This window comes from Ammospiza nelsoni, chromosome 3 (assembly GCF_027579445.1).
Source record: "Ammospiza nelsoni isolate bAmmNel1 chromosome 3, bAmmNel1.pri, whole genome shotgun sequence".
Lineage (NCBI taxonomy): Eukaryota > Metazoa > Chordata > Aves > Passeriformes > Passerellidae > Ammospiza > Ammospiza nelsoni.
The window spans coordinates 85,634,867-85,652,341 of record NC_080635.1 but is presented as its reverse complement, the minus strand read 5'-3'; the positions used below and the strand labels follow the sequence as shown (position 1 = coordinate 85,652,341).

At 38.6% G+C, this 17,475-nt stretch overlaps 1 protein-coding gene across 5 annotated transcripts in view; it reads right to left on the bottom strand.

The window, feature by feature from the left end:
* ARHGEF10 (Rho guanine nucleotide exchange factor 10) overlaps positions 1 to 17,475 on the bottom strand; it is a 110,927-nt gene that overhangs the window by 68,383 nt on the left and 25,069 nt on the right. For 4 of the 5 annotated variants that reach the window (XM_059467872.1, XM_059467873.1, XM_059467875.1 and 1 more), the window contains exons 3-9: positions 13,871 to 14,041; positions 11,453 to 11,743; positions 10,476 to 10,539; positions 9,246 to 9,325; positions 8,042 to 8,098; positions 5,344 to 5,507; positions 794 to 908 (exon numbers count right to left, since the gene is read on the bottom strand). In XM_059467872.1, coding sequence (XP_059323855.1) covers positions 794 to 908; positions 5,344 to 5,507; positions 8,042 to 8,098; positions 9,246 to 9,325; positions 10,476 to 10,539; positions 11,453 to 11,743; positions 13,871 to 14,041 — 942 coding nt within the window. Of the gene's footprint in view, positions 1 to 793; positions 909 to 2,070; positions 2,188 to 5,343; positions 5,508 to 8,041; positions 8,099 to 9,245; positions 9,326 to 10,475; positions 10,540 to 11,452; positions 11,744 to 13,870; positions 14,042 to 17,475 lie in introns of all 5 variants that reach the window. The other variant, XM_059467876.1, reaches the window with a different exon arrangement.

Sequence of the window (17,475 nt, the reverse complement as noted above, 5' to 3'; positions counted from 1 at the left end):
ACAGAGCCAAGGCCTTTTCTGCTTTTCATACTGCCAGGCTGATGAGGGTGCATGTAGGGAGGAGACACAGCCAGGACAGGTCACCCAAATTGACTAAAAGGATATTCCATCCTGACCAAAGGATATGACATCCTGCTTCATATATAAAGTGGGAGGAAAGAGGAGTAAGGGGAGGGGATGTTCGGAGTGATGATGTTTGTGTTCCAAGTAACCACTGTGTGTGATGGGGCCCTTCTCTCCTGGACATGGATAAGCACCTGCCTCCCTTGGGAAGCAGTGAACTAGTTCCTTGTCTTTCTTTGCTTGTGTATGGATTTTATGTTCACTACTACACTGCTTTTATCTCAACCCACAAGTTCTCACTCTTATCCTTCTAATTCTGTGCCCAGTCCTGGTGGTAGGGGATTGAGCAAGTGGCTGTGTGGGGCTTGGCTGCTGGCTGGGATTACACCATGACAGTAACTTAACATCACTTCCATACTCGCATCTACCAGCACCTAGATCACACTTCTTGGTGGGACTTGTTGTTATTGTTCTTAAATTGATCCTTCTCTGTGGTCCTCAGGTTTCTCAGGTCACTCAGGTTCTTGCCCCAAACAGAAAAAACTGCTCAAGATGCATTGACCATACTGTCATCTGAACTGAATATTATACCATACATTTTTGATATATATCTCTGATTTCTTGCATCTAGCTCTCAGCTCCCACTACAAAAAATTGCTAGGCCATTCATCTTCCTTCTCAGAAATTACTAGAGAATGTAACAAAGAGAAACACTGTAAATAGCATATACCTTGAGAAATGAAAGATTTTGTCCGAATAAAGGAACGACCTTTCTTCACAGCTGCTTTTGTCTTTTCAAGTCCATCTTTGGTACCTTCTCTAGCAGCTCTCATGAGCTTTTGCATCTGCAAGATAAAAAATATAGTCTACATGTTCAGTGAATAATAGGAAAGCATCTGAGCCTGCACACTTTTAGGCTATCAATATTGTCCAAAGTCAAACGACTGTACAATAAGTAGAGAGAACCATGAAAGCTCAGAGCCAAGCTCCTGTATTTCAAAATAAAATAAAAATTGGAGACAAGGACTTACTTCATGGCAATACTGTATTCAAGTCTAAAACAGCAGAAATGTTTAAGAACCCTTCTGCATTCAAACAAACTTTAAATAGTCTCAAATGTTATCTTAGAGAACAAATACCTACTACTCACAGGTCATTACTGGCCAGAGGTCTTTTCCATCTTTCAGTGTCCAAATAACTCTTCCAAAGTATTTCTGACCTAAAGATAATCCCCTAGACTCAGTTATATATTAACTATATTCTTAAACAAACACTGCTATGAAGGAAAAAGTTACAACTAATAACTTCATTCACTGAAGAAATGCATTGATTTAATAAGAATTCCATAATCTTACAGTACACTACTACAGTCAAATGAAATTTCATGAAACTAAAAACAAAACACCAAAGAATTTTGCCTTGCTGGAAAATGTTTATTAAAATACCCTGCTTTGTACTTCTTTTCCAAAATGTCACTACAACAAAAAATCCCCACTACTGTCAGAACACAAACAAAGCTGCCTTGCTGCAATCAGGCAATTTCTGGGTTTGAGACTGAAGCTTTTTGCAAAAACCCAGTCTTTTCATACCAGTTCCATTCAGAATGGAGAGCAGGGAGATTCCCAATTTGATCCAGTGTGGCTGCAGAGCTAGGGCTAGGCTAGCCCCATGGAGCCATGGTCTCAGAGAGACACTAGGGTTGTACACCTGGCTCACACTCTGAGGTAAGGGCACCAGTCATCAGGGAAAGACAATGCCCTATCTCATTTTCTGAGACTGCTAACATTAAAAGTAAGCATGAGAAAAGGTCCTCGACCAAGTATTTTTAAGAATATAGCAATATTGCAATCTTTAACTTAACACTGCACAATAAAAATTCAGCACATTCAGAATTCATTTCATACAAATTATTGTCTACTTTTTCAAGCTATTAATAAAAGACAACATTGTCTGTGTTGGAAAAGCAAGTATTTAAATGTAGGTAGTTACAAAAATCAACTACACTACCTTCAGCTCATGTTTTTGCTTTAGTTGCTGAATCTCTACTGCTCCCACAGTGTTTGACATCAAATCTTTCACTTTTTTTTCATAATGCTCCTTTAAACGCGTTAGGTCATGAGAAAGCTACAGTGTATAAAAAGACACAATCTTTTCAAAAAGCCATAGTGAAAACTTCATGCTAAAGCACTCACATAAATCATGCACATTGCCCCATCTATCTACTGACACAAAGACAGCTAAGGGAAAGCTATCACTGAGGGAAAGCTATCACTGAGGGAAAGCTCCAGTCCGAGGAAGGACCATCGCTCCTGGGCACTGCCGAGCTCCGCCAGGCGCTTTTCTGTAAAGACACGGGCAAAGCCACTTAGACTAAGGCAACTAAATTGTTATACATATTAATTGTATTGTGCCTATCTCTTAAAAACCACATGGAAACAATACATCAGCCTTAACCATAAGCACTATTCACTGGAGCACAAAACCTATCCTATATTTCACACTAGCCTTCAAAACAGTGAATCAGAAAAAATCTCAGAGACTGAAGAACCTGTGGAGATTGCTGGCACCTGAGAATATGGAAACTGACAGGGCAGTGAGTCAGGTAAGGAGACACAAACAGGATTCATGTTCTTGTGGTTTCCACATGCATCATAGTCTCACTGTATGAACTTGGGTGTAACCATCTCATACATTAATATATTCATTTGCAAGGTAAGGAAACTATCACACAGAAAGGAATGCTCTGGAACACTAATGACCATTTGTTAAACATTTTGACAAAGGTAAATAAAAGAGGTTAAAACACAACCAGGAAAGAAAAAAAAAAAAATGAAAATATTTGGTGTGTCCTATAATAGAAGTCCAGTGGAAAACCCCTCAGCTTGATATCAACAGAGTTATTTGGCAAGAGATCAAAGCCTCAGGAAAGAGAAGGCCTACTGAGCTGAAAACAAAGCGACAGGCCCAGTTCCACTAGGCTGGGTCAGGATGCAATTACCTCTAACATCATCATTCTGGCATTACAGCAGTATAATAAAGAATAGTACCTGGTTCACAGACAAGAAATATTTAACAGCACAAAAACCGTCCTTCTTGAAATAAAATAGTAAATAAATAGAATAATAAGAATTATAATGAAAAAGTGACTTTGAGGGAAATCGTACCAGCACTTAAAATTAAATATCCCACGTCCAACCTTGCCATTCTTTTCAACTAACATTAAAATTATAAGTAGGGCGAGTCCCTCACAGGCTCTGAAAGGCTACAGAAGGTGATGTGCTGGGAATATACTGTAATATCCATCACAGGACCTGAGGAGAAGTGAAAGTTAGTACAAGGAATGGATACAGAGAAAATGTACAAATGTACATTAAGAAGAGCAGTGTCTGCCCGTGCTGAAATGCCAATGCAGGGAGGGCTGGGGTTGGCTTTTTGGTTTTTTTTTTTTTTTTTTTTTTTGGGGGGGGGGGGTTTTTTGTTTGTTTCTTTGCTTTTTGTTGTTGTTGTTTTCTTGGTTGTTTGTTGCAAGGGTTTTTTTTTTTGGCAATGCTAAAGTTTCCTTCCTCACTCTCTGCCAAAACCCTTCCCTAATTTCCTAATTTCTCCATCTCCCAGCAACCCATCCAGGTGCAGGAGCCTATCTGACTTTTCCATCCACCAGCTTAAGTGTTCCTCACCTCCTCACACCCATCCTCACAAGGCAATCCCCAAAACCTTTTGTCAGGCCTGAAAAAGCCATCTGCATGGCAGTACCCAAGGGCACACCCCTCTTCTCTCATCACTCCTCAGTCTCTTGCTCAGACACTCTGTGCCTGATCCTGGCGCAATCACATTCAACCACCGCCAACAGTTTTCCATGACAGATCAAAGTATACTTTTAAGAGTTCCAAAAAAATGGCTTTAAACCTTGCTTTGTTTACATATGCAAATAGATTCCTATGACTATGGCCAAAGCTGAAGCTAGGGATAACAAGAGAAGATTAAAAAACAAAATAAAAATAATAAGTCAGCAGCCATGTTAATGCTTACACACTCACATGCAAAGTAATTCCCTAGTCTCTTCCAAAGTATTTAAAGCAAAAAAAAAATCAAACTGAAAAACATTTTTTCACTCTTGTTAGAAAAAACTCCCAAACAGCTGCAACAGCTTAAGATTGTTCTAGTCAGAATAAAACCAAGACAAAACCAGAGGATGAGCACTCAGCTTACAAAGTGCAGATTTGGGAGGGCTCAAGTCCTGCAGTTAATTGCTCATTCCCTGATTTCCAAAGGATGTGCAGCAAGGAAGGAGGTGAGAGGAGAGCAAATTGCAAGTACTGGAGGGAAACACAGACAACAAGGTTTTTATTCTCATCAAGTTAAGAAACATGTAAAATGAAAATGAGGGCCCCATGAAATAACACCCTGTCTGCAACCCCTGCACATTCCAGCCACGGGGTGCTGAGGCAGCTCACAACACACAGCTGCCACGTGGCTCTTGGGGGTCAGTCCCCAGTCAGCACGCACTGGGAGCCTCTCACAAAGAGGGTACTCAAGGGCAGAAGAAGAGGAGCCAAGGCAAAGAGAAGGCAAGAGCCCAGGGCCTCTCTCCCTGTGCAATGGGAATGGAGCAGGGACGACAGGCACCTGTGTCACCTGTGCCTTCCTGCCTCCTGGAGAACACATGGAGCCAAAGGCATGAGATCTGAGAAGTGGCAGAGATGGATCATTTTAATCATGCCACCTCTCTTCTCTCCTAACAGGTAGAACTCTCTTTGATTATAAAAATCTTTTACTTTCAGAAGTTCTTTAATTTCAGTCATTTTCAAACAAGCAAACTGATACAGATCTAAGACAGAAAGCTAGGGAACACTGGCAAAGAGTTTTGTGACCTTTGAGCATCTAAAGATCCCAAACCATCAATTCTTGTCAGGCTTGTTCCCATTTATTTTTCACATTATTTTCCACACTTTTTTACCACTTACACTAATCCAGCAAGTGCAAAAGAAGAGAAAGTAAGGAACTGCCCATAAGCAAAAACAATCTCATTTTTAATTTAGTTTTTATCCAATTTGAGTAATATCTTTTTTTGTACGAAACTTCTGTTAAATATTTTCATATCTCCTTTTCCCTTTTACATTTTGTTATGTACTGTCACTTCCACACTGACTCATATCTCCTTTAAAAAGATGCTGTTGGCATTGGAAGCTGAATTGAGGAAAATAAGAAATACAGGTGAGAAAGGGAAGTGTTGGAAACCAGGACAACCTCAATGACTGAGCAGCACTGCAGGATACATACATGTCTCTTGTGGTTGCCTCGCAAAAAGGAGCTGGGAATTCCATTTTTACACTCAGAATCACTCTGTTCTTCATAGCTTTCAAACTCACTTGAACTCCACCCGTATTCCAGTGAGCTGTTTCCACCATCATCACCATTTTCAACATCATCATAAATCATTTCCTCTGCAAGAATTAAACCAAAATAAAAAAAGCTACACTGAAATATATGTTTGTTCAGACACTGGAAAGCTTACTCAGGATATGCGACAAAGAATTGTACAGATTTCTGTATGCACATTAAAAATTTTGAATTAAATCCAATATTCAAATAGCCGAAGTGGATTGTCTTTGTTGAAATAGAGTACTAAAAAAGGACAGTGTTACTGGTACACACCATGATCCTTTTAGAAACATGTGCTACTCAAATGGCAATGTTGTGTCCAAATCCCACAAAATTATTTAGAACTTCAAAGGAAGTTTAAACTCTAACTGTGAATGCACATCTGTACTGAGAAACATCATCCTTCGAATTTAAGCTTGCCATTTGTCCCTAGGGATGTGGTAAGAATCAAATGAAAATGTCACTACTTCCAGCAGAACAGGTCAGACCAAAGCAGCAAGAAACTGTGTTACACAATGATGTTTTATGACTCATCACAACCAGTCACTGGAAGTCTCCCACACCTGGCAGCTACCTTGCTCATGATTTACTCTAAAAACTTGAAGTATTAACCTTTTCAAATCTATATTACAAAGGCTGACCAAAGTACCTCCTGTTAAAGACACAGGTCTTTCTATTGGCACAGATGTCGAGAACATAAAACTTACTCAAAATAAAATGGAAAATTTAGAGTCAATTTCTTAACAGGAAACAGGAATGCACTCTACCTGCAGCATCATATGTCAGTACAAGTGGAAAAGTGTGGACACTTGTTGTGGTACAACACTTCTATCAAGAATCACTATTGTCAGAGGTTATGATGCAGCATTTACAACTGTCTCCTATTAAATCCAGGAAACAGCAGCTGTACTTTTATTTTAAGATTGACGTTTCATTTAAACAGAGAAAAAAATGTACTCAAAATCCAGTATGTTTTATACATGCATCAAACCCTGGATTTTAATATTAACATTGGAATCCTCTGTGTTAATTATAAAGAACTTAATTAGTCTAATTTGGAAGATTCAGATTTTTAATTTTTTTTTTCAAATCCCCATGCATATCAAGAGTGTCCTTAAAATATGGTTACTGAGGAAAACATCTTAGTGGTAATCTAGAACAATGAGTATTTTAAAAGAACCATCATATTAAGTCAAAATAAATCAAGAAGTCTAACTCCTGTGCTGTGAGCTCTGGGGCAGGATTTACCCCACGACCAGGTGAATTTATCTTGTCCATGTGGTAACGTAGATTATCTGACAAACTTTTTTTGGAATAGTTGAGAAAATATACAAATAATAAACATCAAGATCATGAATGTACAAAGATGAAACTTCCCTTACTACCCATTTTCTCAGAATCTTTCAATGTCTTAGGGGACAACATGAAAATCAAAATTTTAATTGATGTCTTACTGGTTAAGCTAAAGATTCTGACCAATATGCTCAGCAGAGCTTTGCCCCATATCCCATAGCTCAGCCACCTGGGCCTGGTGTACCTGTTTCCTGACTGATCAGCAACAGCACAGAGATGTCCCTGCTCAGAGCAGCACTGAGGGAACTTCCAGTAATATAACCATTCAAGTCATGAATGTAACACAGTACTTTACAATAATAAATTTTAAAAATTTAGTAAAAAATTGTAAAACACCTTGCTTGAACACTACTAAAGAAAAGGATTAAACTGTTGCAGCTTTAAAGATTAATGTGGGTTTCACACAGGAAAGCTCAAGTGTTTCCTTGATTCATTAACAATTTCATTATCAAAGACCTACACCCTCTGAGAGCCCTGATCAGTAAGATGCTGAGCTCCCAATAATCCAATTCACTCAAACACAAAATCAGTCAGTAGCAACTGATCTTTAGGCAGACTTCACTATACTCAAAACTGCAAAACAAACCTAAGTAAGAACTCAATGAAATATGCCTCTTGAGCCCTAACTCCATCATTTCCAATGAAGGTAAAATCTTGACTTCAGCAACTACTTTGAGATCTATTCTGCCCCCTCCAAACACGGTCCAAACACGGTCACAAACATCAGGAGCGAACCACTTCAAAGCTGAAATAAAACATTTGTGTAGAGTCACAATCAGGATGGTGAACAGCCACCCTGGACCACCTCTTCCATCGATCAAGCATTTATATATTGAAGGGGACTTCCAAGGAGAGAGCTTCTCTCTATAACCATGACAATGAGGCATTATCATACATCATTTAACTATTTAAAACACCATTTTCCTAACCATCTTGCCTTGTTCAGGGCACTACAGCTACAACACCCAACACTGTAATTCTCTAATATGCAGAGTACTCAAGCATTTGGAACAGTATCTATAAAACAAAGTAGAATTCAGCTTCTGAGAAGAGCAGTATAGGAGACCTGCTGAGACAGTCTTTTAAGTATTAGTATAATTCTGAACTCTGTAAGACCTACCAATCACTGACACAATGGTAAATCCATTTACATATATTTTAGGCACTTAATGAACATATCTGTTTAGTATATATGCACATAATTCCATTTTGCATTGCTTTTAACATTACAAAGACCTCAAACCTGGTTCAGAGTCTGAATCTTCTCTTGGCACATCATCATAAATTACCTCATCTGGGTCTAAAATCAGAACAGAAAAAAAAAAAAAAAAACCACAAATGAGAAACTTCCTAAAATTTGAATGGGACCAAGTGTTTAAGAGGCATTTGGACAAAGCCCTTAAACATTCCTTCAGCCTTTGATCAACTCTAAAATGGTCAGGCAGTTGAAATGCTGTAGGTGCTCTCCAACTGAAATATACTATTATATTATTTAATTGGCTATATTGGTATATATTAACACAATGGAGATGTGACTCACTCTTACTAGCATTTTGCCTGCACATCTAATCTTTCAAATATTGCAATAATGTACAAAGCAGTATATGTGAAATTTCAGTTTTATCTGCATTGCTTATGATGACCTTTGCTAGCCTGAAAACAAAAATCCACTTCAAAGTCAGTGTTTCTCCCTCCTTCTTAAAGAAGTATGGTATGTCCTCTGCCTGTTCAAGGCTGCTCATTGCCCTACTGAATGAATAGGTGTAGAAAAGCTGAAAGTGGCTTTTTAAAAAGAACCAAAAGTAAATAATGTAATGTTTATCTTAGTAAATTAAGAGACAGAATGACAACACAAATTCTTCAGTCACTTCACAAAATATGTAAGATGAACATATTCAGTGGGAACAGCTGAGAACAGGCAGGATAACCTGTCCTCAAACCACACAATCTCTACTCTGGTTTAAAATGCAGCTGCCAGCCAAGAATCAACAGCACACACCAAGACAGTGGCAATTCCTTCCCTTCTTCCACCTCCAAGTGCTTATTTGCTACTACTGCACAAGAAGAGCAATTTCAAATACAGTCTCAGATCAGACACTGAACTGGAGCTTATTTCCAGTGCACATGCATTAATGGAGCTAAATGACCTCCATAACACATGATTCCACAGACTCCAAAAAGTGGAAAAATGAATGTTAACTTTATTCTAAAATACAATTTTATTCAGCTGTAGAATGTTCTACAGCTGAATGTTTTATTACAGAATGTTTTATTACTGTTGAATGTTCTACAGCTTTGTTCTGGAACCTATCTAAAAACACACAATAAAAGTGAACATGGACATTCCCATAAAATCTGCTTGTGCACATAGACACACATATACTGCTGATCACAACTTAAAACTGACCACCTTCCACAGCTGTACTTCAGTGTTCATGGGTACTTACTTTCCATCCATGCTGTATTTGCAGGATCTGCAACCCATTTGGCCAGGGCATCATCCTCTTTCTTGGTCTGGTTATCTTCACTTGAAAAAGAGGCCACAAAATAAAAGAACTAAAAGTTATACCACAATGTTTTTAAACATCCATGAAGACAAGACAATAAATATATTCCTGCCCTCTAGTTTCCACTCCAAGTGTGCTAATTAGTCAAAAATGTTGCTTCAGTGTGTAGCTGGGTGATGAATAAGCTATTCAAGTTAATAGTCTTACAATTTTAGTCAGAAAATTGAAAATACTTTCTTTACAACCTTAAAAAACATTCTGCTTTTGAGTTCATCTACCAGAACACAGGAAATTCTCTCAGAAACAATGAAGTGAGAGCTTCTTTTTCATGGTAAATAAGACAAAGATATTCTGGGTTATATCAGGAGCCATCAGGCAGAGCTGTTCCCGTCCTCCACCTGGTGCTGGTGAGGCTGCTACAGCAGCATGTCCAGACTTGGCTTCCCAACACTCCCCTGCTAGAGAGCTGTGGAGGAAGTGAAGCTACCTCTAGGGAGATGAAGGACTAAAGCCCATGGTTTACAAGGAAGGAGATAAAAGACATAGAGATTATTTAATCTGATGAAAAGGATGTTATGGAGTAATCCAAGAGTAGCTACAACTATCCAAAAGAGAACTACAGAGGTGAGGGATTCAGGGTTATTTTTTTGTTTGGGTTTGTTTTGGGGATTTTGGGGCCTTTTTTTTTTTTAATGCCAGACAAAAGGGGAATAGTCAACAGACTGCCCATTGGGAGATTTGGTTTGGACATTTGGAGAGGCTGGGGGGGAAGAGGGGCAGGGAAAGTAGTACAGCAGAGAAGACTGCTTGGGGAAGGTGCAGCACCTCCATCCCTGGAGGGCTGAGGGCTCAGCCAGCAAGGCCATGGTTGATCTGATGGATCCTGCTGAAAGCAGCAGGCTAGACCAAACCTCCAGCAATCTGTTGCACCTGACATTGCCATCACTCTAGAAAAATTCAACCCAGTGTCTTCAAAAATGTCTTGCACAGTTACACACACCAGTGCTGATTTTTGTACACAACCAAAATTACAGGAGTAAGAAAGTGAAAAAAAACCAAACCAACAAACATAGAAGCATCACACAAGGAAACAAAAACACTTATCAAATGCAAGCTTTCCTAGGAATTAAGGCTTTGCAAACCATTAAAACGTGATGAACTGGCAATCACCTATTCTGAGGGTCCTCCAGGTTTACAGAATTATAATGACATTCTTCAGTTGCTGACTGTGTACCTGCAAGTAAGGAAAAAAAACCAAAAAGAAAGCATTTGCAATAACGTGTCAGTTTGGCTAAAACTGCACATTTTACCATAAGAAATTGATTTTACTAGATCATTACTAAAGAATAATCTCCTTCCTTGCAATATTTTTATTCTTACACATGTTTAAAAAAGTTGGAAGTTTCTTCACACCATGCATTTCTGAAAGCTAAGTAATTCAAAGACCAGCCATTTCTTAGAAGAGCTGTTAAGAGGAAATCACAATGGCTAATGCATTTAATTCTCTCTCTCAAACATATATTCCTCTACAAGAAATAAGGACCACACAAACATTTGCTTTTACTTGACAGTATTCCTAATAGTGGTAAAAAAAAAGGCTGGAATAAAAGCTGGAATTATAGAAGAGCTGCTGCCCAGCTAAAGAAAAGTATATTCAAAATACAAAAAGAAAAAGGCAGGATATGGGCAGCTTTCTTTTCCTACTATCTTGACATTAAGCTGTCAACTTTCTCAACTCTGGTTACAAAATGGATCTCTTGTTTCTGTAATAATCCATAGTTATTTCCCTTTCTAGTTTCCTCTACTGTCTTAAAATTGTACTAGAAGACAGAGAATTCATCAAATCATCAAGGGAAAAATCCAAGAGTAACTCTAAATCCACAAGAACTTGAAAATAAAGAAACAGAAATGCATACAGAAAAGGCAAAAGGGAGAGGAATTTTGCCAGGATCTAGGAAAAACAATAAAAGGTATGAGAAGAAACCATTTAGGTTGAACACTGAACTCTGGATCCGGAAATTATTTCATCACATTAAAAAGGAATTAGCATTAATCATGCTCACCCAGGGTGAGTGCTATACAGGTAAGGTACCTGAGGTTAACCAAGGGTTCCCTCTCAAATCAAGTAAGGTGTGTAAATCCAGTACCTTCGTCATCCACAGAAACACTGCGGATGATGACAGGGCTGCAGTACGCTGGCACTATCAAAGGTAAGTTGGATGGCACAGCATATCCACAGGGGACAGGAACAGAATATCCACCAGACAGGCTGGGACTGGCACATTCCTCTGGAGGACTTGGTTCTGGTGATGAGGATGGGTCCTTCTCTTGGATTGGGGAAATATTAATGACTGAGTAGGGATTTACTTTGGCCGGAGTGCCTTCTGCAGCAGGTTCTGATGTTTGCAGCTGCTCAGTGTTTTCTAAATTACCATCTCCTTTAGTTGAAAGATTAAACAAAAATACAAAGTTTTAGTTTTCATACCTCCTCAAGCTGCTCTAATAGCTCTTTGCAAGTATGCTAAACACTGACTTGATCTTTTCTATACAAGTTGCTTACAATCTATGACTCAAAATTCCCACACAGTATTGCCAACATCCCCATGTTACAGATGAGGAATGCAACAAGAGCAAAACAAGATGAGTTACAAAGATGCCTATGGAAAAACAGTATCTTGACTGACATAAGCACATGAGTCAAAACAGTCTTAAATCATAAAGGTTAAAATCTGGATGAACTTGAATCTTACAAACAGAAACACAAGAAATATTTTAGGGGTAGTCATAAGGACAAGAAAAGTCATGGAGGGACATTCCTCAAAGAGTAGTCCTGAAAATGCTGTTAAGAAAAGGAGGAAGAAAATAACTTCACAAGTTTTCCTCTTTGTAAGTGTATTGTTTTCTGTTATAGAAAGTTCCCAGTATTTTTTTTTTTGAGACAAGCTGAGCTACAGCAGAACCACAGGGCCCTCTGAAGGGAACTGCAGAACTGTATCCCAAGTGATCAAATGATTTTAAGCTGTAAGCACAACTTCACAATAAGGGTGAGCAAGCAACAGATGCTCAGGGAAAGATGGTGTTTAAGTTCCAGGTTGTCAAACTGCACAGTACCTGAAGAGTTACCTACTTTTAATTGCCATAAGCACAGTGAATCTGTTTACAAAAGGAAATTGGAATAAAGTAAGCAAAATCAGCTGTTAGAAATTTGAGCATAATACAGCAATTTCCAGACTACACCTCAGCACTGGGAACATCTGCATCTGTCATTAAAAATGTTCCAATATTTAGCAAAACTTCTGTTTATGAACAAAATTCATACATTCAAACTCTACTTAGTTTTATGCACAACATCTCAAACTCAGCAACCAGCAAGCTTAGCTATGAAACAGCTTATCTCAAGCCATCAATGTGCCTTAAGACCAGCAAGGATACACAGTTTTCCTGTAGCATGACACTCTATGTCCAATCCTTTGGTTTGGATGTCACACTTTAGTGGGAAACCTCATGGGAACTACATGTGATGGTCACTTGCTCTGCCAGATTTACCATGACTGTAACTGGCAGGAATATTCAAAACACGTGCATGGTATTTCCAGGTGTGAGAGACTGGACTATGACTCAAAACAAACTGACCATTTTCAGGGGTGCCTGGGTGCTTTGCTGATGCCAGGTTTGCAAGCCCACAAAGAAAAGGCAGTGAGTTTTTGGGTGTGTAATGACAAACCTCTGGTCTGCATAAGACAGAGAGGGTGAACTTCCCACCACCAGAGGCTACAAACTGGGCTCTGAGGCTGGCAGGAGGCAGAGCTTGGGGAGAGGCTGCCCAAATCATGGCCAAACTGCCCTCCCTTACAAACACAGCCTCCTCCCTGGGAAGGTCACTTTCACACAAGGCACAGTGACATTAGAGGCATTGGCTCTGCCTTGGAAGAGCTCATAAACTCTCAAGCACCCCTGAAGTGCCCTCAGACTCATTTCTGACACATGATCAAGAGATAGTATAGAACTTTGCCCTCACTGAGGAGGTGCTTGGGCACTTCCACCTGAACCTGAGAGTGTATTGACCCACCAGACTTTGTATTTTATGGGTTTTTCCCCCACCTCTGACAGGTAAAGACCTTCAATTGTCACTTCAATCAAGTGTCATCATAAATCCATGGCCGGCGATTATGTATCTTCCTACTCTTACCCTTTCTTTCTCTTTCTTCCTTCCTTTTCCCTTTTGTGTTTCCTTATGCAGGTGGTATTTTTATGCTTTGATATTGCCATTATTACTTTACATAACAATAACCAAAATGGCTACATATATGCTTTCCATTGCAACCAAACTGTTCCAAAATAAACCAAATATGTGCACCTTTACAAACACCAATCTTTCAGTGTTTTTCCACTCTAATCTGCTCCAAGAGATTCATTGAGAAGAACCTGAGTTGCCCTTAAGGGTGGGCCATAACACCACGGAAAACTCTTGTTAAAGTACTTTTATTGCACTGGCATGAAAAGGCATCCTATGATCAGTCTTGACTATTAGCCCAGTGGAGGCACAGACCAACAGGCTGACTTACCTGCAGCACCAGCCTCTTGGTGCTCTACGTAATTTCCAGGACCAGGACTAGGAGGCACAAGGGCTTGTCTGTCTGCTTCTGGTATCTCATCTCCACTATCAAAATCAAACTGTTCTCCCTCATCTTCCTCTTCATCATTTGGGCCCGCGGCTTTTGGTTCATGCTCTAGAACTGTGCAGAAAGAGACACCTTTGTTTGTTTGCTCTCAATAATGATTTCATGGGACCAGTAAATGCTCCACATTACAAATGAAGCTTACACAATGAACCCTTAGATTTTTAGGTTACTGGAACAGAACAAAAGTTGATTGGTAGCTTGATAAGCTCATGCAGTTTTCAGTAAATCCTTTAGTGCAAACAAGGAAATTATTTGGAAAAAAATAAACAAGTAATAATGCAAATACTCTTGCTTTTGTCATAATGAGCCAAAAGATTTTTAGAAAAACACCTAAACAGCCAAATTTTAAACAAGAAAACTTCACAGATTAATTTAATTGCACAGGGACTTTGCAACTTTAAAACTTCAAGTAATTTTTCCTTTCTAACTGAAACACCTAAGTCTATTCTTTCCTAACAGTGTCCAAATACCAGTGACAATCACTTAGTTCACACACTCCAACAGAGACCAGCAGATTAATTTTCCTACTCCAATCTGAGATAGCTTTAAACCATGCAACATGTTATTAGCCCTATGACCCCCCACACACGTGCATTCTGGTGTAGGGAGGATATGGAACCTTTGAGGAAGTAATGGCTGAAATAATGACACCCTAATTGGATAGGAAGGGTGGGTTTGGGTTTTTTCCTCTTTGCTTGTGAAGCTATTGTGGCACAGATTTGGCACTGCACATGGGGCTGAGGAGAGGGAGCAGGAAGAAGTACACAGCAGTCCCCCATGTTACTGGGGAAAACCCATGAAAATGTAAATCCCTTCATGTACCTACAGCATAAAACAATATCCTAAAAAAGGCAAAGGTGTAAATACACAAGTATGTTATAAAAAGTTATCTGAAGGCGATAAACATCCCCCCTTCATTCTCTCAGGTAACACAGAATGAAAAAACAAGTCTTGCAAAGATGATTGGATCTGCTGCATCATGATGATGTTATCAGCTATCATATCATCCAGAACAAATTTTTTATCTTTATGATAAAACCTGCAACACCCCAAAGCTCTAGACTGCTTAGATTGTCATGGTAATCAGCATTCCTGCCAAGGCTTCTGTTTCTTCAGGCAGGCTGAGCCAGCATATTTTACCCCAGCCACAAATAACAAGATCTTTCATGCAGCCTCTCTGCTGGAGAAAAGTGAACTAATTGCAAAAATAGTAAGGAACAAAAAACCCGGATTATCCTGCATTTATTGTCATGTGTTATGGCCGAGGCAGCAGGATATTTAATTTCATTTTGATGAATTCCTTTCAAAAATTCTTCATGAGAAGCCATGAAGTCAGGCTTCTCATTTTTGCTTTGTCCATTAGCAAATTCCTCTTTTCCTGAAAGATGCAAGAAATTCTTCAGAGCTCTTCCAAGTGATTAAAGACAAACATGGCATTCTTCCTGATTCAGCATCCATCTGACTAAACTGTAATATTTCTTGCTTGACTGTGTAATGGGGAAAAGAAACAAAAGAGGGGAAAATGTCTTTTCAACATTAGTAAAAAAAATTTAAATTGGACATGTCACCTAATTTTTTTTTCTCTTATGGCTGTTAACACTGCCCCTCTTCATTCATTTCAAAATATTTACTTTGCATCACAGATAAACAAGGCACAGAACCTGATAAATGGGACTACAGCCTGGAAAGATTCCATAATCACATCACTGATGGGACAGCGGGTTAAGATTACAAAAGAGACAAAAAAAGAAAGAATACATTGTTCATCAGAAAGGGTATACAAGAGATAAACAAATATCCTCAGTTCAGAAAGTTTTAAAACTGTATTCCAGCTTTGCATTACTTCTACATTTGCTTAATTCTGCCGGCATAAAATTTAGCCTTTTAAATTTAAAGATACCTACCATCTCATACTTAATAAAAATATTCTCCTTTAAGCTTTTAACAACAAGGGCATACTATTTCAATTGATGGACAAAGTATTTTAACAACAAAAATTAAATAAAAAGAGAATAGGGGCTTTTTGCTTCGACTTAAGAGGTGATCAGAATATGAGATAAATACAGATTATGTCACACAAAAAAGGACAAATTCCTGTTTTGAAAATACCTATTTTCCACAGTTCTTTGTGTTCTATCACAACAACACACAGACAAAAGCTCTTTTTAAGTGCTACAGTTACAAAGACAGCATCAGTTAGACCCAGGCTGAATCCAGCTGCTAAACACCATCAGAGGTCTTGCAAAACTTCATCCTCATGAAGAAAACCCCAGTTCCTCCTACCCTTTATCTGCAAATCAAAAGGATAAAGCCAAATAGTGGCAACTGTCTTGCAGAAAAAAAAAAAAAAAAAAAGAGGGGGGGGAAGATGGGGAGTCTGGTGGGTGTATGTGTGGGGGGGGGATTTTCAAAGGCACCCTCCCTTGCAAAAAAAACATAGAGGACAGCTTTTTTGTTTTTTACATAATTTTAAAATGCACTATTTTTTTTCTGAAGTAATAATCACACAATGCTTAGAATGACAGAGCCTGGAATTCTTCAAATAATTAAATTAGGTACTAAAAATTCAATTTTGCCTTTCACCACTACTCACATCCTTAGCTTTATATGTGCCCATCAGTGCAATAAGAATAGAAAAATTGGTTGAACTTGTTCATCTTATGGCAATACCACTCTGAGAGCTCTTTAAATGCTTCAGGGAAATTCTCACATTTCTAAAAATTTCCATTTGGAGTTTTCAAAACAGAAAAGACATCTGATATAATGGAAACATTGTCTTCAAGTTAAATTAAGTATGAAAGTGCAAATTTAGGATCAGAAAAAGGAATACATGTTCTCATAACTGTGCACAGCACACAGATTTATGACTTTTTCTGTGCTTTGTTATCCAGTGAAATGACATTTCTTAAGTTTACTTCAGAAATAAGTTCACTTAGGTTGTGTTTACAGAGACCTGCTGGGGCATAAGCAAATTTTAAAAATGCTTGGTTGCTTTGCCAATTGCAAAGCATTCTTGGCACCCTTTGCCTTCCCATCCACTAACTAAGGAGTTAAAGGAAAGACATTATTTTAAAGCCCAGACTAAGTCAGCAAAGCTTCATTAATAGTTTTCTTAAACAGTTTATTTTAGTGACAGAGAAGTAAGATAAAATAGCTCTGCATTAACTATCAATTGCATTTTGAATACAATATGAACACACCTGAAATAAATAAAAGCACCCCAAATGTCTGTCCCCCGTTGCAATTTCATAAATCCATGACAATTCAGAAGAAGTCAACTGAAGAAGACAACTTTCTTCCAAGAAAAAGCATGATACAGGAAGAATGAAATAGAACCCCAAGCACAAACAGTTCAGCAGTCTGGGGCATGAACAATCAACCTGGAAGCCCGGGACACAAACAGGCATGCTACCACCAAAAAATATGAACACTTTATGTTTTAAGGTTTGAAAACTATTTTTATAAGTGGAAGCCTTCTGTATAATTAA